Source organism: Cyclopterus lumpus, chromosome 7 (genome assembly GCF_009769545.1).
Source record: "Cyclopterus lumpus isolate fCycLum1 chromosome 7, fCycLum1.pri, whole genome shotgun sequence".
In the NCBI taxonomy this organism is placed as follows: domain Eukaryota; kingdom Metazoa; phylum Chordata; class Actinopteri; order Perciformes; family Cyclopteridae; genus Cyclopterus; species Cyclopterus lumpus.
This window is the reverse complement of record NC_046972.1, coordinates 19,104,322-19,129,521: the sequence shown is the minus strand read 5'-3', so window position 1 is coordinate 19,129,521 and position 25,200 is coordinate 19,104,322. Positions and strand designations below refer to the sequence as shown.

The window sequence follows — 25,200 nt, the reverse complement described above, 5'->3', positions numbered from 1 at the left end:
ACCACAGAAACGCTGGTCATACGTCATGATTTTAAACTTCATAGATGGTTTACAGATTGTTAACAGGGGTGGAGGTTGGTGCATAACACGACGGAAAATAGAGATGAAGGAGAAACACAGGTAGCATATTAAAACAATATTGGTTCCTATTTACTACAGTAGAGTACACGTTTCCTTATACACAGCCAACAATAACCAGAGTGTAAATGTCTGAAATCGGTATGGTTCAACAAAACTACCACCATGATCATCCCTGAGAACAAATTTTGGTTCAGTACTAAGTGCATCTAAAAAGTACTGCCATTAGTATCAATTTAGCTTGTCACGTCACCTCTAAAAACAGCCAAAACTTTGCCTTGAAATGACCACTAAATAATGCCACTGAAGGCTTCTGCACTACTCGTTTGGAGAATTTGCAATGCAAAATGTTACGCCGACAGGAAGTGGCAAACAAGATTTCACCCCGTGTGTGCAGGCTGCTGCATGATGCTCCTTTTTTAATAGAAGAACACAACTGGCATAATATGCCTAAGAACCGGTTTAGAAAAAAACATTTTGCAAAAGGTGAATCAGAACACACAGTGGTGACTGTATAAAATAGAGGGGAAACCGTGCTGCCGTGGCTTTATTATTACAGTTAACCCTGATTTAAAATGCTCCCATTTATTTTAGGTATAAAAACAAAAACTGATATTCTGTGCATAAAAATGACATTGCTCTGGTACTGTTCATCAACCTCGGCATCCTCTTCTTCCTGGTCTCTGGTCCCTTGATGATGACTTGCCTTCTTCATCGACATAAACCTCCTCCTTATCATCATCTTCACATCTTTTTCAGGCCTCGTCGTCCTCCTGCTCACTGTCATCAGAGGCTGCAGGATAAAAGTAAGATGGTTATCACTTCAAATGATCCTTGCCGATTGGAAACATGATTATCAAAACCCGAACTCTTTTTTTTAAAATATAGCATTAATGCAAATCACAGTCAAATTGAAAAAAAAGCAGCATAATCAAAAAAGTAGTGAATATGAAAAACAAGAAGAGCAGTCACCCCACAGGTTTTCAACCACCGCACTGTTTGTTGTGATAGTGGTCTTACCGTCAATCACAATTTCTCCACCATCATCCTCCTCCTCTGGACTCTCATCTGAGGAGGAGATATTTCCTGTCTATTTAGTTTAGCATTACCCGAACAGTAACATTACAGCTACAACACAAGCCAGTCCAGCTGACGCTAACGAGCCCTCGGCCTCAACAGCAAACATGGTGGATTTCAAACTAAAATATTTTACAACAGCTACCTTTTTTTGGGTCAAAATATGCTGAACCGAAATAAATATCTGTATAATTTTTTTTAAATGTGAACCTGCCTCCCTTTTATTCATAAATAACTGGTCTCTGTAGCCAAAAACCAGCCGTGTGGACCAGTAGGGTGTTAGCGGTCTTTTAAAGTTTACATTAGCACTGACCAGCACTTGGTCCCTTCTCTTCCTCCTCTTCTTCTTCTTCTTCTTCATCGTCATCGTCATCCTCCTCCTCCTCTTCTTCGTCATCCTCCTCTTCTTCGTGCCTACTGCGGCCTTGTTCAACCTCGGCAGCTTCCTCACCAGGCTCATCGTCTGAGTCTGAGATCACCACACAGTCATCTCCATTACCGTTGTCAGCTGCTCTGGCCCCGCTGCCACCACTGGAGGAACATATATATTTTTTAAAACACAGACGCATTTGTGTTAACAGTCGAGCGCCTCATTGTTTCGGAATGCATCCCACCTGGCCTCACCGGGAAAAGGGGGAAGGGGGGGTTGGCAGGAAACTGTTAGCGTTTACACATGAACAATAATTTCAAGGACCCGGGGCTGAGAATATTTCTAGAATTTATAGCTTAATAATCGGTTTGTCCACTGACTACACATGACACTGTTTACACGGATGAGAATCTCTTTGTTTTACCTGCCGTTCTCCCTCGGTTCCCACAGTGGAGTCAGGTAGTACCTCAGAGGGTCTCTGTACAGGTCGTCTTTAAGGATCTAAGCAACAGCACAGGGGTAATGTCAGTTTAATATGTTTGGAGTGCTCATATACACCATACACAGTCCTGCTAAGGCAAATGTTTGAGTATCATGTAGCAAACGTACACACGGTAGAATTATCATGGTTGTATTGCTTCATAAATCACATATTATTTCTGGCGTCAAGAATCTGAATGTGTGCATATCCCTAGATCATTATGGTTTATCACAAACTGCCCAGAAGGTTATAGTCACATTTTGTTAAACCATTGAGCCGTTAACCCTCTTCCAGCACATATGTGGCACATAAATATTACTGGTTGTCTAGCGGTATAAGCTGTTACAAAAGGTATCACCATAACACTAATGAATGCAGGCTGGCACGCCTGAAAACATGTCACCGGAGGGCACTCTTTGAAATGGGTGATCCTGGTTAACAAATCTCCAAAGGCGGCAGTGCCGATCTCTGTGTGCTCCAATCATAAGCCTGTGTCAGTATGAGGGTGCAGTGAGCGGTACCTGTGCTACATCATCTTGTCCTGGGTTGCTATGGTCACTGAACCAGCTGAAAAAGGTCTGGTAGACCCCGCGCGACGACTTCCTGGGTTCGCTTTGGGTCGTCAGGTTCTGACCACGCTGCCACAGGATGGGGTTGGAGAACGACATGGGAGATCCTAAAAACACGAGCCGCCGGGTTAAGAAGGTGATCCAGAATTTAATGGCCATGTAGCTTTTAGGTAGCCTCAAAATATTATCAATAATGAACCCTAGATATTACCATCAATACTAGCAGATATATATTACTATCTATACTAGCAGAGAACAGTCTGAGAGGTGAAAATATAAACATCCCTAAAGCGCTTGATACATTTATGTGATCTCCTAATGGCACAACAATTACCAATGTACAAAATGTGATGCAACAGCCCTGCCATGCTAGCTTGTGATGTATTATTCATGAAATAGTCTGTCCATCCGCATTTACAAACATAGATAATACAACACATCAACAATTGCAATATCACCACAGTTTATTGTTGCATTAACAGCAGTATTTGTCATCCTGAGTGGTCTTCTGGCTCCTCGTCACGCTCAACACCTTTGAGCAGTCGTTTCAGTGAATGAGTTGTTCTTTTTATTCAATATTCAAACCTATGACTGAATGTACTCTGGTCCAAACCTAATGTTTTAGTTGCATTTGCAGGTTTTTTTTGGACTAAATGAAAAAATAAATATATATATATATATTTTTTACCCAAAAAAAAAAAAAAAAAAAATGAAAATATATATATATATTCTTTTTTGTAAAGTCTAACAAACACTGGTTTATGTATGTCGACAATTTATATTTCATCTTTTTATTAAGGATTTATTTTACCAGATTGAATCCATTGAGATAAAATGTATTTTGCGTTGGGAGATCTAGCCATAGAAGGCAGCATAACTAAATAGAGAATGCACATTTTTATTATACAGACAATAAAACTTAACTGGGAATAAAATCCACGCATCAGTAGAAGTCTTTAAATAGACAAAGTGTATTATACATATGACAAAATTGTTACGCGTTGTTCCAACAGTTTGTGGTTCCAACTTCTGATATGATAGCGAGATGAGGGACTCCAGATCAAGTCTGGCCTGCAGATCTAGACCAAGAGACATAATAAAATAGACTATTTTTCAAGTCTCAGTCCACACACGTGGCACCTTAAAGCGAAGCCAATTACTATAAGTTCAACGCTAGGTTCCATTTACATAGGTAACCTGCCTAAAATGGCTTTGTGCATTACAATATACCCAGTAAAGACCAACCAACCAGACTGTACAGTGATGAGACCTATAACCCGAGTTTGAAATATATTTCAATGCTGCAACTTAAAAGTAGGTCAAGTAAAGCCCAAGTAGTAGAACAAGCAAATCTGTAAATGTTCCACAGTCTAGCGGAGAAACATGACCTTCATTTCGATAAGAAACCCGGTGTGAACTTGAGTTTCTTAGTTCAGAGTACTAATGCAATGCTTCAAAATGTCAACTTTAAACTACGCCTTTACTTCATCACCACGTGTATTTGTTTACCTCCCATCCCGAGGTGCAGCTCCTTCATGATGATGTTGTTCTGGAAATACGGGTTCCGTCTGAAGTGGAAGCGGATCCTGTAGCCCAGTTTATTATTCTTGAAGGACTCAATCTGTAAAAGGAATCAGGAAACGTCAGAATTGTGCTACGAGGCATACACAAGATGCAAACATTGTGAACGCACAACACTTCCTACCTCAAGATCAGTCATATAACTAAGAGCATCTTCATCAGTCTCGTCAATGTGAGCGGAGAGATGAGGATGGTTCAACAGCTAGCACATTGAAGTTAAGGGGAAAAACCACAACGGCATGCGTTTATTTCAAATACTTAAAACACAACATAGCAATGGAAAAAGAGGGCCATGTTTCATGTTAAGGATACAGCTGTCACCCAGAAGCCAGGGATAGTTTTTGTGATGGAGCTGCGCTGATCCAGATGTGGACGCCGCTGACGACTGATCTTCAGCTCCAGCCGTTGGTGGAGCCGGGCGCTTTTCTTCTCGAGAGCTTCCAGTCTCATCTGTACCTGCGCCAGGAGAGCCACCGACTGCCTCATCTCCGGGGCCATCTTGACTGACACAATGGCACACTCCCCGTCATCATTGTCCTCATTGTCCGAAGGGAAGGACGAGCTCGGCGTGGAGGTAGATCCAGATAGAGACTCGTCGCCTTCATCTGCTTCTGGCATCTCATCTGCATCTTCTCTGTCAGTGCTGTGCACAGACGTGGAGCTGTCTGCAGCAGCTGCCTGCGTTTTAGAGCCCGTTCTGGAGGAGTGGTGGCTCCCACGTTGTTTGAACTTGCTCCCCGGTTTCACCTGTTTAGCCTTTTCAGATGAACAAGGAGTCTCTCGACTGTCTTCGCCGTCTCCTCCAGTGAGACTGGCAAGTGCTTCGGCTGCTGCGATGGCTGCCGAGTCGGTCTGGTCCAGGGACGCCGAGGGAAGCGGCTTTGTTCCCGCAGTCTTCGCTGCGTCTTCCTTTGCGTCCGCAGATCCAGGTGCCCGCGAGGACTGTGGCTTCTCTGCGTTGCTGGCATCGTGGCCGTCAACAGCGGAGTTTCTAACAGGCAGTGCGCTGGTGCCGTCCGTGCGGTCTGAACCCCGATCCGCTCGCACGGCAGCTGGTTTTCCCTCACTATCTTTTGATTGGCCCTCGCTCCCGGCTATTTCTTTGCTATCGGCTTCACTGTTTCTGCAACTTTCCGAAGTGACCTCGGCTTCATCCGGCGCGTCAGTTACTTTCGTGGACTTGCTGGGCACCGCGCTGCCTTCATCGCGGCCGGGCGACGGACACCGTTTCCTCGACGCAGAGTCAGCGGACTGTTTGCAGCCCGTCAGTTCACTCATGCTAGCTAGCTAGCCTGAATAGCGAACAAGCTAGGTAGCCTGCAAGCGCGACTAAAACAAACTTATCAGCAATCGGTTACACCGCTGATCTGGCTGCTCGGACAACCGCTGGGATGTTGTAAATCGGGGTCGTAACGTAACCTACATTCTCAAAGGAGCGAAAACAGGAAGCAGCTATATCCCCGCGGCCTTGCGGAACGTTAACACAATTAGCAGGCTATTGCTAACGTTACCCAATTATTGTGTCCTCGTGCCGACGGCCGCACGAATAAAAGTCCAACAAGAAAGACTCGGTCCAAACAGGAAACCTTTCCCTGCCTCGCCACCTTTTTAGAAGGAACCCGTGTTCTTTATATAAGTTTGTGTTTGCAATATCCGTTAGCTTACTATCCGTGCACCGACGTGACAGGAAAAACAATCCTCTGATTGGCTGCGGCACGCCGCGCTAAAACCTCTCCGCCAATCATTTGCAAGGGTGTGTTTGAGATGAAAATATCTGTAGCAGCGGCATAACTGCGCAGCGAGTTAGTGCGCAGCAGAGATCACACTAACACAATTCATACATGTACCCACACATCTAAATACACTGTATACTCCATGACTTCGTCACACTTTTACAACGTCTTATCTGTGATATCATTTGCCGAACAGACGTTATAAAAATGTAGCACATTTGAGTGAATCACATATACGGTTCAATACCTGAAATCACCAACCCAGATGTAAACAAGTGGCTTTCAATGGAGGCGACAGGCTGTGTGATGATTTTAGATAATGTGTTTATTCCCAGAAGTGGACGCACACACAACTATATGCTCCTAATCGGGTTTATACATCTCGGTTTGTTTGTTTTGCAACACATACACATACATACAATATTCATTAAAACGAGGGTACTTTTATTATTAATGTACATCACGTTGCCCATTACACTCTCAAGGTGATGGAAATAGAAATTCCAACCTGGAAAAATAATTTACACCAGACGGTGTTTGCAAAGGTTTTAATATATACTGTATACATCATTATATATCCCATACCCATAGACTGGATATAAGAAGGTCATACCTATCTGGCTTATATGATATCGCTGTAATATCCAATTTCCAGTAGTGGGCGTTCAGCCAGCCCAAACCAAAAAGAACAAGGGGGAGTCGTAGGATTATACCAATTTAAAAGACACATTTGGGGCATGGAGAGCCCTGTAGGTCAGTGCTAAAATTAGAGGCTGCTCCTTCGGCAACAGCAGCCAACAACTGCGATGCACAAAGTCACGTAAACCAGGGGATACACTATCACACGGGCTGGCAGAAAAGACATGTTTCCATGGCTGACATTTAACGCCACACGTTGACGAAAGAGGCTCTCGGGCAGGATCGACACTCGGCGCTGCTGCGCAAATAATGAGTATTTAGTAGTGTGTGTTTTCTGGAGACGCCATAGTACTTCCTTCAGCGCACAGCTTCCATGACTGAACACTTCTGCAAACATGTCTTTTTTATCCATACCAAGTCAAGAGGGCCTTTTTACCACGATTAAAACCGGCAAATCGGCCGAGGAGGCAGTCTGCAGGTCCCACTCGGACGACAACGACTATGATGATGATGATGATGATGAAGACGACGACAGCGCGGAGGACGTCCGCCTCATCCCGAGGTGCTCCCCGGTGCCCAGAAAGCGAGGCCACTCCATCTACGACGAGACCGCTGAGTACATGCGGATCCATTTCGCGCTGCACGCCGGAAAGAGAGTGTTTTTTGCCGACACAACAGGTGGCGATCTGGTGGACGTGAAGGAATTTGTTGCCTTTGATTCGGACGATGAAGAGGAGAGTACCAGGTGGGAGGAAGAGGAGGCGAAGTACCGAAAGCCAGAGCGACAGCCGATCTATCATGTGCAGCCAGAGTTTAACGCGCCCACCGCCGGTGCCTTGCTGCAGGCGGTGCACTGTAATAAAGTGGAGGTCGAGCAGATATCTCCAGCAGAGAATGAGCCACTTGCCTTCAGTGGGGTGATACGGGTCCTGAACATCTCCTTCCACAAAGCAGTTTACATCAGATCCACCATGGACAACTGGGCTACTTACTTTGACCACCCAGCAGAGTATGTCCAGGGATCTCATGATGGAAGCACTGATCAGTTCTCCTTCAAGCTGTCTTTTGCACCACCTTACACCACACACGGCTCTCGCATTGAGTTCGTCGTCCGCTATGAAACCTCTGATGGTGATTACTGGGCTAATAACTCCTCTATGAATTATGTGGTCACTCTGCTTCTGTCCTACGAAGACGATTCTACTCGGACAAACGACGACTCGCAGCAAGTTCGAGGTATCCTGAGACCCCCCAAAATGTACAGGTATACCTCTCCTCCTGTCACATGGCATGCTTTCATTTGTCAGACACAGACCAAACGGATGCATATTTGATTAGCCATTTGTGCAATATTTTGGCAACCGTCTGTCTGAGAGATTCCCCTGACCTTTGACCTCCACAGATTGATCTGCTCACTATTTATAATAATTGGTCAAACCTAAATTAGATTAAAAATGTTGCGAGGAAAAATTAAGACACTCAAAGGCACAATCATTTCAGAATGATAATACTTTTAGAGCCTAGTATCTAATTCATAGCCCTAACTTTGGCATGTGTTCCATATTAGCCATCAAATCGTGATGAGATAAGTCACAAGAGCGGTTGACATTGGGGTTTGTGCCACAGCTGAAGTGCTCCAGTTGCTTATTAATTCCCCGTGAGGTTTTGTGGCTGAAATGAGGATTCAGCTTGATTCAGGAGTTCTGCCTGGAGACGGCTTTTATCAGAGTAAGACATGCCGAACCTTGATGAACACAGCTAAACAGTCTGTTGCATAATGAGATCACAAGGGTGAGTATTGAAGCAACCGAGTTCAGTTTGTTTATAGCTGATGTCTTCAGGGTCTGCAGTGGGAGATAGAAAGAGTTTTGGAAATAGTGCAAACCCCCTCCAGAATGCCAATCATCCAGTGGTGTGCGAGGACGATCAAAATAGGCAAAGGGCAGGTGTCTATTTCAGGCCTGACGTTTCCCTGCCCCCATTAGATTTACCTCTGACCTTTTCTATCAGAGTCATAGAGGAGAGGAGCAATTTCATTGCAACAGATTGGCTTCTTTTCTTTGAGTAGTTGGGGACTGGCACTCAGACCACCTCTCTTCTTTATTTACCTCACTTAAATCAGCTAATCTCCAAGAAGAAGAATTAAATGTTAATTATTGTCGGCATGAAAGTGTGTGATAAATCTCACGATGTGCAGGGACAGAGACGGAGGACAGCAGGAAAAAAGTCTCACGCTTATAAAGGACCCATAAAACACGCAAACGGGGTGTGCGCTGATGCCGTTGGTCACGTCGGTCTGTTTGGAGGCTGGAAGGGGCCAGATGGGTTGTTGGAGATGAATGAGTCACTGATCGGAAATGGGGGCGTTTGGGGAGCAGAAACTGTACCGGCGTCCCCCACCGTGGATTCATTAGGCACTTTGAAGTTCACTGATAATTAGATTTGAACACATTAACAAGGCAGCCAGTGGGAGGAACGGTTACGATGGGATAAAACAAGTCTAGACGCTTGATTGTTTTACTTACGGTAAGGTGATGTGACTTACACATACAGGCTCAGTTTGTTTTAGTTATTGAACCGCAGTGTATCCACCGCAGGTAAATACAGATATCACACTTTAATGTAGCTGTGAGTGAATACTGAGACCAAAGCAGGGAGGATGCCGTGTTTCTGCTATGATGTTACTGAGTTTGGTCTCAGTCTTAATCTTTCATTTGCATCAACTTGCTGCTGAGTTTTGCGGTGCGACCTGGGCCGAACGGGGCCACACCTCCCAGATCGGACGGGGCTCAGGCAAACTAATGTGTGACCTGTATCTAAATCAGTCTTCATCACCCACCTGGCCACACCCGGTTTTCTCTTTGAACAATATCAGGCTCAGGTCACTAGGGATCTGAAGTTTCCTAAAGGGTTTTGGACCAGACGTGTGCCCACAAAGCTACATGTCAACCTGACACCTCGCAGATGTAATCTTCAAATGCATAACGAAAGGTCTTCTTTCAGAAATCCAGTTTTTTTTTTCCCAAAATGACATTTTCTTGCTATTGTAATTGTTATTGAGGATGCTGCGTTTGCCCCAATAAAACGGTGTCCGAGCTTCACATTTGATCACATTATACGTATATATATATATATATATATATATATATATATATATATATATCTATATATATAACTGGACGTGGAATAAGCACAAGGAGTATGGACAGCTCCTCCAGCTCCTGTCACATGCTCATCACACTTCTTGACCTTTTAGTTCTGTTGGCATCCGTTGAAGAGCAATGCTGCAACAGGAGCGCCTTCTTATACGAAACATGTCTGCGCCATGAGTTTGCAGATGATTTTCGACTAAATTGTATCAATTCCCATCAATTTGAAAAAATGTAGGATCTGATTTAAGTATATATGAAATGACGTCATGGTCGAGGACCATGGACATGGATTATATGTCATTGAGCAGCCAAAGAAAGGCATTTAGTCCAACGTCATTATAATTATATTGGATACATTACCTCCAATATAGCAATATGACATCGACTGACTTACATTGTGCTTGTACCTTTCAATGACCCCTCGTCAGTAATTTGCCACCCTGCCGTCTATTTAAACAAACACTCTAACGAGATGTTTCATCACTAAGGCGTTTGGCGTTAAAACCGTTCGCTGCAGCAACTCAGAAGCAGAACTGTACAAAACTTGGAAAGAGATACCCAGCCATATCCAACTAAAATGGCTAATTCAGCACATTAACAGCCAAACTGCATCAGCAAATATTAAGCCTAATTATCTGTAACACGTGTAGATGATGGTGCCTGACCGTCTTCCACCACCATTTAAAATGTGCCTTCTTTATTACATTAAATACTATTTTCAATTTCGGGGGGCCCAAATTGGTGTTCTTTCTTGACAGGCACGGTCACTGCATCCGCCAGCTGATCCAGAGGCTGCTGTTATAGCCAAAGACGAGTCGTTAATACAAAACTGTCTGAGCGGTGGAGGGTTTGGCTAGGGTTTATTTCAAAGGTTATTATTTCGTCTGCTCTCATCTCAACCAGTATGACACTGTAAAGTCGCCTCTAATACAGACTTTAATACAGAATTCCTATTAGGCCTCCTGTTTTGCATCAATACAACGTTGATCTGTGTGTAAAAATCCTGAAGATATTTGATTTTGGTTCATAACTCACATTTCTCTGTTCTTTCAGTATGAATGATGATTTCGATTCAGAGGACGAGCAGGAAAAGGACGAAGGTACAGCATGAACGCTGTCGTCCAAAATCACTATTGACATATCAATTTGCTATCTGAGACAGCTGAGGCATAAATGATTAAACATTAATACAATGGATAATTAAAAAGGATTGCATTTCATATGGGATGTAGAAGTCATCACTTTACTTAAAGTGGTCGGCTACTTTGCCAGTGTTGCACGTCCATGAAGTCGGGGATTAAAAATGCTCGATCATACATTTCCCGCAGTGCAACTCAGTAGTTTCTTTTAGTAGATTCCCCTTTGTTTCATACTGTAAATGGTCCGTATGCAAAGCAGCTTTTCTGTGAACAGATTTAAGCCTCAAACACTAGAGCCGATCTGGCGAGTGCTCCCTTTAATGAAACTAACCAGGCTCTCACAGCGTACATATCTGTTTTACATCAGCAGAAGAAGCACGGACCTCCAGGTCTGGACTTTTCAGACCTACAGCTGTCTGCCCGGTCATCGTGCATCCGGAGATTGACATCGAGGTAAGTGTAAAAAAAAGAAGAAGAAAAAAAGAAGACGAATGGGAAAGAAAGGAGTGTCTTTTAATTGAATGAATTGCTAACCAGCAGGGTTATTTCCTTCATGAACTGTCTACGACCTGCTAAAGGCCAAATAGTCCATCACATTAATCAACAGAAGATATGGAGCACATTGTTTGTAGGATTATGTTCAGATGATCTTGATTTGCATGCAGTTGTTGACACATTCCTTATTAACAGGTCAGCAGGTTAAGTGCTTTGTCCCTTCAGTCTCATAAAACGTGGCAAACATTTCAGGTCAACTTCTAAAGCTCATCATCACTGGCTTGTTTATGTTGTTCACAGCTCATTGAAGCTTCAGCAACAACTTAGGTAACGTCTCGCTTCTCACCGCTGTAGCACGAGTACTGTATGCCGTCTTCCTGGTCAGCGCATTATCGTATTTATATCATGATGCATGCTGTTCATGTTTTTTTTTCTTCTTTTGCACCTTCTGATTTTTCCGTTTTAAATAATTCAGCGTTCTAATATTCATGCACACCATATGTAAGCATGTCTATGTGTTTACATTATTTGTGATTATGACTGAAGATGTGCTGTTGTCAAGATGTTTGGATTATTTTTGTATTGAAATGTTGCGCAATCACTGTGGCCCTGTTGTTATTGTGAGGGAATAGTTTATGAAGTTGGAGGAGAAGGTTAGCTTAGCATAAAGACGAGGCTACGGCTAACTTGACTCCATCCAAAACAAAAAAGGATATTATATCTATACGGTGTACCACAGACAGCCAGTTCTTAATACTGCAGAAGGACGTTCGCCAGTGGACCAGAGGCTCAATCACCATGGTGTCACCTCATCCGGCGATGGGTAGTGACTGAACAGACATTTATTCTTCTTTAACTTCCTGGAGTCTCCTCTTTCAGTCTTTATGCTAAGTTGAGCTAATTGTCACTTGTCTGCAGCTTCATATTTAATAACCAGACACGGGAGCGGTATCAATCTCCTCATCTGACTCTTGCCAAGAAAGCAAATAAACACATTTCCCTGAAAATGTAGAGTTGCCACACGTGAGTAAATCAGTTCCCGCGTTGCTCGGTACGGTGGAAAAGAGAACCGTTGAGCTGCTTGAAACCGGGATTAGCTAGGGGGCTTACATCAGCATTTTGGGAAAACAAAAGTTGATTTTGGATCGGTTCTATGCATATAAAATATCAGACTGGAATGTGTTTTTCAGAAGAAAAGGAAATTACAGACACTTATTTAACTACGTCAGTCAGCCCAGGGTCAGCAAAAAGAGATTCCACCTCCTGACTATAAAGATGTGATCTGGTAATATTGTTTCACTGATACAACACATAAATCTGTGAGGCATGTAATCATCACGTTTGTTTTACATCAGTGTTCATATGCATGTTCTTTCCCTTTTAATAGAGCATTCAAATGAAAGAAAATGTTTTCCCTACTCCATACATCATCCAGTATATATATATATATATATATATATATATATATACATATATATATATATATATGTATGTATATATATATATATATATATATATATATATATAGTATATTATATTTTAAGAATCTTTTTTAGACTTAATTATTCCTGACAAATGAATTATCAAGTTACCAGGATTCACTTATATAATGGTTCACTTGTGCACAAAAGTTGGGTTTCCTTTAGCTTTTCATTCATTTCGTGTTGCTATGAAATAGTTTCTCAATACATTTCCCTCTAAGATTTACACAATGTACATGTGACACAAAAAGGCAATTCAACATGTTGGCGACGTGTGAGTGAAAAACACGTCTTATTGCTTGCTATCGAGACGGTTCATATTCCTTCATTAAGATATTACAGCTGTGGTCATTGCAGACACACCTGGCAAAGATATGCACCCCACTTGCACTTTTCAAGTTCTGTAGTGTTCATCCCTCAAAAAGGATCCAGGGTCGAGCTGGATTATCATCTGGAAACATGAGAATAAAATGATATTAATTCTGAACATATTCATCGATATACATGCACTATCTTAGCCCTTCTGTTATTTGGGTTTTATGGGTCTTATAGTCTTGTCTTCTGGGCATTGGGCTCATTCTCTGCGCCTGTTTTGTTTGCATTTCCTCACAATTACCTTGTCAGCATGGGATCCATTTCACAGAAAAGCATTAGTATGCCGTCAAATGCTTTTCCTTTCTCCGCGTGCAACGTTGAATATGGAATACAAATGTCTCCCCCTTTGTCTTTACTCTCTCCTAACTGTCACTGTCGTCTCGCTGTTGTACTTTTAACAGATTGCGGATCACCCATCTGGTCCCTGTGTCCCACCGAAGCCAGAGCTCCCATCTGTTGATGGCTCACTGTCCGCTCACACTGTATCCCCAGGTGAACAATTCCCTTACATGTCTTCCGAAAAAACACTTCAAACTAATTTATCCTTTGTGCTCTGTGCCAGTGAATCGGTCCAGCCAAATAAGTCACAGCCTATACCCAGACTCCACTGTGAATTAGGCAACCAAACGTCAGGCGTGCCCGTAGACCGTAGTCCCCGTGCACCGCTGCCGGCTCCAACTCCCTCTCTGCAACACGAGTCATGGCCGAGATCAGACAGCTCCCAGGAAAGAGAAGAGGAAATCCCTCCCTCCGAGGCCTCGTGCGTTTATCTTCCCACCGCAGGGACAAATCTGTGGCCAACAACAGGAGAGGACGGTATGACCGACGGCCCGGTCAGCCACCGTTGTCTCGAACTGCCCCCTGAGTGCGCCGCTCCTCCCACTGCGACTCGAGGCTCTGAGCGAGAGGTCGCAGCGGGATTGAGCAAACTTGTTGCAGGATTATCAGAAGGTTGCACCAGGTCCGCGGAGAATGACGAAGGCAGCGCGGCTGAGCTTGTGTCCCCCGTGGCAGAGGGCGAGGCGTCTCTGGGAGCAGAAGGTGAAACTCCAGCGCCACCTGAACTCACAGAGAACGTGGGGCCGGACTCAGCATGCCAGTCTTCCTCCGCCTGGGAAGGGAAGGAAGACGCTCCCCAGATTTCCCCCGACGCATTATTATCCGAGAATCTACCAAACACGTTGTCAGAGGTTTCCGAGATCAGGAACCTGATGCCATCCATCGTCTTTCTGAGTGCAGTTGTCTCCCTCTCGGTAGTGTTGCAGGAACCCAGTGCCCTCTTCATAATCGGACTGGTTTTGGTCCTGCACCGTTTTTGATTTTGCCACACAAGTTCATTCTGATCTGTTTTCAAGTGAAGTGCCTTTTCATGACTCCAAAAACACCAACAAGTAAAACTAAAAAACTAAAAACACCAACAAAAAAAACCCCACGAGTCTCCCGTTGAAGTTGTGTGTCACTGTGAGTTTATAGATTAGTACATGTTTTGATCAAATGAAAGGGTGCAAGGGAAACAGTGTTTCCATGAAAGGTCCAATGCAAGGAGAAAGTAATTACACAAATATTGCAAATATGTTCATGTGAAACAAGTGCTAGTTAATAGAACAGGAGTCACTTATTACCCCACTTCTACAACACCATTGTGATCACTCTAACACATATATATGATCTATTATTATATATTATATTATGTATTATTATATAGCACAGTATATTTTTTGTATGTGGTCTGTAATTACGTTTGTGTTGTCATGTTGAGATGGTGTACGTGGTGTTATATTCTGATGTGATCAATCAGTCCTATAATACACTTGTCCTCGTTTTTGTGAGTGTTGTTGTCTAACCCCACTGCCATGAATTTAACTTTTGTGAATTCCACGTGTTGTTATGTCAAAAAAAACATTACGGTAGTGGGACACGAAAGAGACTTGGAATGGATGGAATTTTGTTTACAAATGCAAAGTATTTTTGCCTTAATGCCTAAAATAAAATAAAAACACCTATAGTAAACATATGCTGCTTGAGGGACAAAAGTGGAAAACTGTCCATTGTGACATAATTTAATCCTCACCATTTCATTTGATGAGTCTTCCTTTGGATTCTTGCTAGTAAACCCAGATTGTTGTTGTTGCGCAACACGAAACGTTATCGCACCACTTTGACAACCTCACAGGCGGACTGAAGCACTGAATAACACGTTTGAAGTGATGACAGTTTTTGCAGTGTATTGCCATTAAACGTGGTCCTTATATCCTCTGTCGTGTCTTAGTTTATTTATTTGTCTTTTCATCCGCTCTGCAAAAGTTAAGGTGTGCGTGACCGTTCCATGCACAGTAATGACTCTGCAGTGCAGGGAGACTGACGCGTCACAAAAATAACATCACAGCCTTTTTTCGTCTCTGGAGCGCACTCAGCTTCGCCTGAAGTGGAAATATACACAGAAGGCAACACGAGCTGCAGATAGAAGCCAAAGGTCACGCATTGCACTGAGGTCATGGTGTCATCGAGTACCCAGCACACTGGCCTTTGTAAGCCGAGACCACTATTTTAAAGCTGACAATCCTCAGGAAACCTCCTCAGATGCTACATGATGCGCTATTTCTGATATCTTTAAGGCATTATCTATATTTTGTGATCATGGGAGTCAATAAGGGGTCATATAAACAGTGTGTTCCTGCTAAATAGATAGATAGATAGATAGATAGATAGATAGATAGATAGATAGATAGATAGATAGATAGATAGATAGATAGATAGATAGATAGATAGATAGATAGATAGATAGATAGATAGACTGTATTCATCCCCAGGGGGGAATTTGTTTGAAGCAGCAGCAAACATGTTTACAATATATACAATACAATAAAATAAAAATATCAATCTACTATATCTTGTATTTATTAACTTCGAAAACCACAAAACGTCCTTGGATGTCAGGCATCCTTCGGATTATGTGGATTATGTATTTGGCCTTAAAACTAAATTATTAATCAGAGCACTTCATAGACTTGTGCAGGGAAACGTTTGGGAGTGATTAATTTTTGTGTGATGGTCACATACACTGAGTCTGGAAAGTATTACAAATTTAAGCAGATTTAAAACTGGCTTTAAGGAAGATAATCAGTGTGAATTCTACCAAAAAAATAATGAACTTTTTAAGCAATATGGCACTGAAAGCCACGTTAAGTAGTGATATCAAAAGAGGTTTTGTGCATGAAACAGCCACTTAAGGGTATTTTCTCACTCTTACTTTTGCCCTTTCCATTCCACATGATATCACTGAGTTTACTTTGTTCCAATGGAGCTATTCCTGTCAGGATCTGGAGTTTGGGTCTTGTTTCCCGTTTTATTTTGAAGTCCCAGTCACTTCCTGTCCCTGTGATTTGTCTGCCCTGTCCCTGATTGTTTCCTCCTGTGTCCAATCACCTGCACCTTCCCTGTGTATTTAAACCCTGTTTGTCTCATTCCCCAGTGTTGGTGTGTCTCGGTGTGTCTCTGGTGGTTACTTGTGGTAGGCCTGTTGTGTGATTCCTCGATTTAAGTGAAGAATAAAGTTTCTTTGCAACACTGTCTCTCGGTGGCATGACAATTTCATCACAAGAAACAGTTAAAACAGTGTAGCTTGTACTTAAATAGACAGAGAGACAAACAACAATAATATAATAACAATAATACCCTCCTCCAACCTGTTATTGTACCGTAGAGGGATTAGCACCCATGGGGCCAATGAAGTTTAGTGGTTTTATCTGATCCATCACAGCCATTGTTAGTCCAAAATGTGTTCTGTTTACATTCCTAAAGGCCACAACATCTTCACGCTATGAAGTTAAAAAAACATTCCACTCTCAATGTTGAATAATGCCTTTAAAACATTGTGACCGGTGGGGCACGCTCACATGCAGAAACATGCATTAAAAGGCAAGCGGGCAGCCAGCTGAATAACCAAAACACCAGACTGATAACAACAGAGGGAAGGGTACATTCCTCCACTATATCTTTACTTAGCCAATAATTGTTTGCTAACATATTAATATTCGGAATATTGTAAAGAGAACCTTTCAATTAAAACGTTTTTTAAAACTACAGTAAAGGGAGTTGCAAGGTGACAGTGATTAATTAAAGAAGAGCAAGGTACAAGTTTTAAATGTCAGAATGTACAAGCAACAATTACAGAACTGTCTAAATTACAAACATGAACATGGCAGAAATATAAAATAAAAACAATGCATTGTGGAACACTGGTTTTGGTGATGTTTAAGGTCCAATGTGAGTTGTATTATTTTATTCTGTAACAAGGGAGGCCGAGTAAGGCCCAATATTTCCTCCAGAGGACCCACAACTCCTTGCTGAGGCCAGTGTCTGTGTGTGATTTCAGGTTCGGCCCAGTCTGCCACCACGGCCATGGAGACCGATCAAAGACAGTTGGTTTACAGCTGGAGCTCCTCGCGGTGTCATCGCCTCCATGAAGCCGGAGAGAATAAAACATCACTTTCAAATTGCTCACAATAGCCTTCTCTCTCTCTCTCTCTCTCTCTCTCTCTCTCTCTCTCTCCCAGTGTCTCTCTATATCTCCCTATCTGTCCCAGTCTCTCTGTCTCTGCCCCTCTCTCTCTCCCAGTGTCTCTCTATATCTCCCTATCTCTCCCAGTGTCTCTCTATATCTCCCTATCTGTCCCAGTCTCTCTGCCTGCCCCTCTCTCTCTCTCTCTTTATCTCTCTCTCTCCCAGTGTCTTTCTCTCTCTCCCACTCCCTCTCTCTCCCTATCCTTCCCAGTCTCTATGTCTCTGCCCCTTCTCTCTCTCTCTCTCCATCTCTCTCTCTCTCTCTCTCTCTCTCTCTCTCTCTCTCTCCCTCCCTCCGAATAAAACCGACGGTTTCCGCGAATGTGCGAGCTGCCTCCTTGCAAGCAGCCATAATTGGGATTATTCAGGAATAATTCGCCTAATCCAGCCGCGTTGTTTTTCTTTTTCTTTTATCCGACTGCGTTTGGCGACGCGCCCCCCAACCCCCCTCCCCCCCCCCCCCCACCCCCCCACCCCCACCCTCCTCTCCCCCCCCCCCCCCCTCGTGACATCGCTGGATTTGTCAGAAATGTATTTGTTCTGTCACGCAGGGTTTTTTTTTGTGTGGACCATTAAGATGTAGTCCACCTTCGCCGGACAGCAAAACAAAGACTGCATATTAACAGTTCGGGGTAAATACTTCGCCTTTTTTCTTTTTTCTTTTTCTTTTTTTACTGAAAGATGGGGAAAAGAGACGAATTGCGGCGGTTGTCTGTGTGGACTAATTGTTCTGGTGCCATCAGCCAATATACATGCCAAGACGATTCGTTCAGAGGATGCGCGGATCTGTTTTCCCCCTCTCTATCGTTTGTGGGTGGGTTATTATAAGCATTGAAAATCTGACATCATTTGGATAAATGTGAATGGATCAAGATATATGTTTTTATCGCGTCTGTTGCTAGCCTTCTGGAAATCCATCTTCGACGCGATGCAACATCCAATCTGTTTTTCTCGGATGATATTCAGACACAAATGAACACATCCCTCTGTGTGAGACTGTAAAAGGGTGGCGGTGGATGTTTTTCATCCACATCTCTTAAATGTGGCCGAGACCTCACCCTGGATGGTTTGATCAGCTGTTGATTATAATTAGATAGCCTTGTGTTTATTATATGTTTTTTGTCAACTCGATTTTCCTCCCGTTGGATTTATGAATAACAGGTGTTGTTTGAGCCCGAGAGCGCAGCACGAGCATGAGGCTTTATTATGTGTTTTTCTCTCGATGTAAAAAACAGTGAAACAAAGCGACTGGGATCCTTTTTGTCCTTTTTTTGTTGTTTTTGCCGTGAGAGAAGAACATATCAAAAAAAGATGAAGGGATGAAAGGTAGGTTATCCTCTCTCTCTCTCTCTTTACCTCCCTCCCTCCCTAACACACACGCGCACACACACACACACACACACACACACACACACGCACACACACACACACACACACACACAGCAGAGGTGATTTTGACACCTGTTCATCGGTTTTTCAGTGTGTTTCAGGCCTAGCCGACATGACAGCCATCTCATCATGTGGAATTATATTTGTCAAGGTGGCAGAGGGCTGTTACGTATGATAAAAAACAAGCCCTCAGTTACAGCAGATCACATTATGTTTCATGGCCTACATAGACACGGCCCACCCAGACAAGCACAGCTATGTTGTATTTACCACCTTACGGCCATAAATGAGCTTTTTAACGATGCTGCATCTTGGATTTTTATTATTTTTTTAAATGTATCTTCACATTTTTTATCATGTCTTCATGAAACAAGACTTACTGTAGGCTCCATCCTCAAACACTGAAGCCTGACTAATCACAATAATAACTTCCTCATTCCTTCCTTAAGAGTCAAATTCTCACACGTAGGCCGATGATAAAAAATAATGTAAAAGATGGCTACCAGCTCTCCAATTATATTTGAATATTTGTTTTGTGCAGATTACACCCTGTGCTCTTGAACCGACGGTCACGCTCATAGACGTGAACAGAGCAGCATAGCACGGTCTCTGTTTGGTGGACATGCCGAGTGTTGGTTGTCCTGTGCCTGCCTCCCCCCCCCCCCCCCCCCCCCCGTACACCCCCATGCATTCACTCAAACACCCACACTTGCACAAAGTATGTGAGCTGTTGTATCTTAGCAACGGGCAAGGTAATTACTGAGAGAGCCAAGGAGCTGGCATGCTGTAGAGCTGCTGATCTGATCCCAGCCTTACAGAAACAGGAAGGCAAAGACACTGTGTTGCCCAACACCGCACTTCTACAGCCATGCTGTTAGATGTAAGCTCGGTTTCCGTTTAGTGGGCTGTTTTAGACCTAACGAGCAACGTCAGACATCTTGTTTTCCATCCCTCAAAAGCTGTGTCTCTGTTCACAGGTGGCGAGCTTGTGGACAAAGAGGAAAGATGAGTCTGTCGTGTAGAGAAGATCCTAACGGCCTCTCCTTGTAAAGACGGGAGCGCCGTGGGAGACGACGGCTGTAGGAGGCTCAGTGGTGTTTAGAAAAGGGCCCGAACCAGGCAGGCGCCAGTGGAAGGCGATACAATGGGTAACCAGAGCTTACCAATCGATGGCCCAGGCAGTTTGCTGGCTGTGCTGGCTTCTCAGAGTGGAATGGCAAGAGGCGGCAGCAGCGGCAGCAGCAGTGGCAGCGGCAGCGGCAGTAGTGGAGGAATCTCTGCCACAGATGTGTCTGCCTACTTTAAGCTGGTCTTCTTGGGTTTGATCATCTGTGTCAGCCTGGGAGGCAACCTCTTGGTCTCCCTGCTGGTCCTGCGAGACCGGACACTTCACAAGGCCCCCTACTTCTTTCTCCTGGACCTGTGCCTCGCCGATGCAGTTCGCTCCGCCGCCTGCTTCCCCTTCGTGCTGGTTTCCGTCCACAACAGCTCGGCCTGGACTTACAGCGCCTTGAGTTGTAAAGTTGTGGCTTTTATGGCCGTGCTGTTTTGTTTTCACGCTGCCTTCATGCTGTTTTGTGTGGCCGTCACCCGCTACCTTGCCATCGCCCACCACCGATTCTACGCCAAGCGCATGACCATCTGGACCTGCGCCGCCATCATTTGCATGGTGTGGACTCTGGCCGTCGCCATGGCGTTCCCACCCGTCTTCGATGTGGGGACGTACAAGTTCATCCGCGATGAGGACCAGTGCATCTTTGAACACCGCTACCTGAAGACAAACGACACCCTGGGCTTCATGCTCATGCTGGCTGTGGTGGTCCTGGCCACCCACGGTTTCTACGCCAAGCTGCTGCTGTTTGAGTACCGGCACCGCAAGATGAAACCTGTCCAGCTCGTGCCAGCTATCAGCCAGAACTGGACCTTCCACGGTCCTGGGGCCACAGGTCAAGCTGCGGCTAACTGGATTGCAGGGTTCGGTCGTGGTCCCATGCCACCCACTCTGTTGGGCATCAGGCAAAATTTACATAACCAACATCGGCGGCTGCTCGGGATGGAAGAGGTGAGGTCAGAGAGGAGGCTGGGCAGGATGTTCTACACCATCACCCTGCTCTTCCTGGTCCTCTGGGCTCCTTACATCGTGGCTTGCTTCTGGAGGGTGTTCGTCAAGTCCTGCACCATCCCTCACAGGTACCTCTCCATCACAGTGTGGATGAGCTTCGTCCAAGCCGGAGTCAACCCCATCTTCTGCCTCCTGCTCAACGAGGACCTGAGGAAAGTGCTGAGAGCTCACCTGCCCACCTACTGGAGGACTAAACAACACCTTCCCCAGGATGAGGCCTACTGCATCATGTGATGAGATATGAGTGTAATAATTAGGAGAATGTTTCAGGTTTTAAAAGGAGAATTTGGAGAGTAGGAGTGATCTAATGCACCCTGGTTAAGTGTCTGTTTTGTTGTTTTGCACAACAAAATCCGAATTGTTTGCCGACAAGTGCGGGCAAAGTGCCATTTTATTAAGAATGTTGATATTTGAATAAATGTGTCCGCTGTAGAGGTTTGAACCCAGAAAAGTTACTAATGATTACTAAGTAGGAAAGATCACAACTATCACCGCTCCAACTAAGTGTGACAGATGCCATTTTAAAATAATGTTGCCTTATTTCAATGGGACACGCCCCAGAGCTTTCAACTGAGAACGAGTGTCTGTGTTAATACCTGAGGCACAAAAGGGTCAAATCCTTGAAGAAATTTGCTGCGGACTGTGAATAGAAAGTGTTGATCAGAGCGTTACTAACTCTGAAACACGTCAAGGAACTCAAGGGGTCTGAATGGATCCATAGACCACCCTGGACGCCTTTTCATGTAACTCAAAGGAGACTGCAGAATATTGAATGGACCCAATAACCCGTGGATACATTGAAATAGCTGTTGTGAACCCAAGAAGCCCCTAACATGCTTGATTTTTTGGACTTGATTTAGGGCGTGTCAGGTTTCTTTGTATCATAAAAAAAAATGCCTGTTTTCTTTTATTTGTAAACTATACATGTTAAGCAGATGACACTATTTTGAAATATGACTTGATTTCATATTGTACAGACTGTACAGGAATATATATTCCTGCTTGTGTGTTTTTATATAGCATTTGTGTGTATGTGTGTGTGTGCGTGTGTGTGTGTGTGTGTGTGTGTGTGAGAGAGAGAGAGAGAGGAAGAGGTAGACAGAGACGAGAGGGAAGGAGAAAGATGAGAGAAATAATGATGATAGGATAGGTTCCAGTATTAATATAGTCAATATGAAAGCAGGCTCATCTCGGTGTCTCAAAATCATGCGAAATTGAACAGTAAACATATGGAAATGTATCCTTTAAATGGATTTCCGTAACTGAAAAATGTCAGTCACATTTCCTTTCAGTGTACGAGCAAATGTGAAGTAGGGAGGGATTATGAAAAAAAGGCAACAGAATAATTAGAAAACAACAGGCGAGAGAATTGAATGACTTGAGTGATGATATGAATTACGTCGTTAAAAAAAAAAAGAAGAAGAAATCATCAGCTAATGATGATTTTGGGAATGTTTTTAAAGTATTGTTATGCTCTCACCAGTATACTAAAAAAGAGAAGAAATTAAGTGGCACTTAATGAGAAGAAAACTTGAATGTTTCCGAGGCCCTCTTATATCCACCCAACCAACATAACGGCCCCCCCTCTGGATCAGTAGGTTCAGAGTCAAAACTCCTTCAGGCTGGATGCGACCCCAGAGATGTTTGGCGTGTGGTAACCGGCTTACAGGATATGAAGTTTTCTCCAAATTAAGAAGAGAATACAAATGTCAGACCTACAGTATGTTAGGCGTATATACTGTATATTTGTGCAGTCAATTTTTCTAAATGTGGACACTTGCACTGCATACTGTATTAGCATGCATTCCACTGCATTTCATAGATTCAAGAGTGGGGATTACAACTTGTACAGACGTTGATATGGGAAGACGAAGTGAAGCGGGAACTGAGGTCCATCATTTTTACGTCTGGCATTCTTTCGCGAGATGATATTCTGTAACTGTACAGTTTAACTGAGGTGGTTCTTTTGCCCACTCATCAATAAAGACTCTACTTTTGATGCATTCTGAGTTACGACCTGTCTGGATGTTACGCGTTAACAGGAAATAGACCACTTTACGGTACATGTAGAACAAAATACATCCTGAGTCTACATTTGTGACAAATTGGTCTAGTTTAGTACAGTTTAGTGCATGAAATCTGAAAGGCTTCTTGACGCTTTCTTCTCCACTGACGACCGAACGACATGCTTAAGTAGAAACATTTCAAATCTTTGGCGACAGGTGTACAAGACTGAGGAGTTAGAATGAACTACAATTTGTATACAAGCTTGAACTGAACTTTATGGGAACAAAAAATGTGGTTGGAAGTAACAAGTTGGTTTCTTCAGCTCATGGTCAAATATACTTAAATCTTCCTGCAAAAGAGCTTAAAGTGAGACCATTGAACTTGTGCTAGTGTCTATGAATGAAATAAACCAGATAATGACAAATACGACCCCTAAGCCTAACATGAATAGAGAAGAGTCCTGAGCTCAGAGCTCAGCAGTGTCATACAAAGTTACACAGCAATACCTGTTTAAAGTTTGACAACATTGGGCACCATAACCTCCTGGTCATAACGGACCAAGTGAGGCTGGAGAAGCAAAACCTTTGAATCTATTGAATTAAGGAAAGAATGTATTTCATAGTATTTTTCTAGTCGCACTTTGAAATATGAAGCTAAACAAATATATTCTGAGGTTGTTGAAATGTGTTATAGAATCAGACAAGATAGGATTCAAACATTAAAATAGTTAAGTTGTTTAACATACTTAAAGCAAGCATTTTATATTGATGCTCCAAAGCAGAACTATGAAATTATGTATTTTATTTTTGATCGAGCTCAAAATCCCCAGATGGAGACTGTAAAATAAGGTCAATAAAAATAACTGCTCCTGTGTAGCAGGCTTCTCAAGCAGCAGCTGTGGAATCCTTTGCGTAAACCGAACAATCGGTATCCAATCGTTCAACAGACCAGAGAAACCAACTTCAATCTTTAAGACTCAGTTACTATCTGGATGAATACAAGTTGATTCAACAAGTATCAGGATTGCACTCAAAGAGAGAAATAATCAAATCCTAAAAGATACAAATGCTTATAATAGAAAGCATTGTAAATGTTGTTGTTAAGGGTTAACTCCCCTGAATATCATATGGATGTATAGCAAAGCGTATGCAACCAACCACACCACATAATTATGCTTCTGACATTACAAAATGAAATGGAAAGAATGGGGAGAACATTATGTTCAATCATAATTAGGGCCTGATTGAAATCCAGCCATTGTATGATTGTGTATTCTCTGGATAAACAATTAGCCTGTATTTTGAATAGAGAGATAATTTCCATTGTCTTTATTTCAGGGCTCAGACCGTGGCTGATGTTTCCATGGTGAGCGAGCGTCAACTGTGTGAACGTCTTATAAACAGTCCAGGTTTAACAGGTTGTATCCTCGCCCACCGCGTGTTCTGAAGACACAGAGTTGTTGCATTGTCCAATCAGAGCACTCGGGTCCAAACTGTGGAAGTTTTGTGTTGCTCTCTTGGATAGAAATCCTTGTTTCTTTTATTTTTTTATCAGCACCTTTCCTGCCCGTTACAAACAAAGCCTTGTCCCGACCTTCCCAGACAGCCACCATTCATTGTGCTTGCACACCCACGTCACAATACACCCCACCAACCTTGAGAGGAAAACAATTAAAAGTCTGGAGGTGCAGCTTTTGGCCAATAATCCTACATAATGTGTGTCAAATATGACATCACACATTCCTAAGCACACACATTTTTTTGTTTTACCCCATTATCACAATGTTTTGTAAATTATGTATATTGTTCTCCTCCACTGAGATGCTGCAATTAGTGCAGAGATTGATACATTAGCCTGACAATACAACACTCATGTATCATTTGTATATGATTTTAAGCGCCTAGAAAAGCAGACATGTCTATATGTGTAGTAGCTTCAAGCTGTGGTTG

The 25,200-nt window shown here is 43.3% G+C and overlaps 3 protein-coding genes across 8 annotated transcripts in view; 2 read left to right on the top strand and 1 right to left on the bottom strand.

Moving 5' to 3' along the window:
• tspy (testis specific protein Y-linked) overlaps positions 1-5,863 on the bottom strand; it is a 6,499-nt gene extending 636 nt beyond the window's left edge. Inside the window, exons 1-8 of one of the 3 annotated variants that reach the window (XM_034537508.1) lie at positions 4,469-5,863; positions 4,281-4,358; positions 4,085-4,196; positions 2,528-2,682; positions 1,950-2,026; positions 1,469-1,686; positions 1,099-1,146; positions 1-871 (exon numbers count right to left, since the gene is read on the bottom strand). The exon at positions 1-871 is cut by the window's left edge and continues 636 nt beyond it. In XM_034537508.1, the coding sequence (XP_034393399.1) occupies positions 834-871; positions 1,099-1,146; positions 1,469-1,686; positions 1,950-2,026; positions 2,528-2,682; positions 4,085-4,196; positions 4,281-4,358; positions 4,469-5,434 (1,692 nt within the window). In that variant the 5' untranslated portion in view covers positions 5,435-5,863 and the 3' untranslated portion in view covers positions 1-833. Of the gene's footprint in view, positions 872-1,050; positions 1,147-1,468; positions 1,687-1,949; positions 2,027-2,527; positions 2,683-4,084; positions 4,197-4,280; positions 4,359-4,468 lie in introns of all 3 variants that reach the window. The other 2 variants (XM_034537507.1, XM_034537509.1) reach the window with 2 other exon arrangements.
• Positions 5,864-6,590: 727 nt separating this feature from the next.
• si:ch211-167b20.8 (protein phosphatase 1 regulatory subunit 3A) lies at positions 6,591-15,348 on the top strand. 4 transcript variants are annotated; one of them, XM_034537283.1, is made up of 4 exons: positions 6,591-7,786; positions 10,734-10,780; positions 11,190-11,272; positions 13,572-15,348. In XM_034537283.1, exons 1-4 carry the CDS (start codon positions 6,924-6,926, stop codon positions 14,487-14,489), a joined length of 1,911 nt encoding a protein of 636 aa, XP_034393174.1. In that variant the 5' UTR covers positions 6,591-6,923; the 3' UTR covers positions 14,490-15,348. The 4 variants fall into 4 exon arrangements, with proteins under 4 accessions (XP_034393174.1, XP_034393173.1, XP_034393172.1 ...); XM_034537282.1 differs by having other exon boundaries at positions 11,187-11,272; XM_034537281.1 differs by having other exon boundaries at positions 6,591-7,792.
• Positions 15,349-20,266: 4,918 nt separating this feature from the next.
• On the top strand, positions 20,267-21,572 carry LOC117733741 (probable G-protein coupled receptor 173). The gene has a single exon (XM_034537586.1). The coding sequence runs from the start codon at positions 20,267-20,269 to the stop codon at positions 21,476-21,478; it is 1,212 nt and encodes a 403-aa protein (XP_034393477.1). The 3' UTR covers positions 21,479-21,572.
• Positions 21,573-25,200: the final 3,628 nt, after the last annotated feature.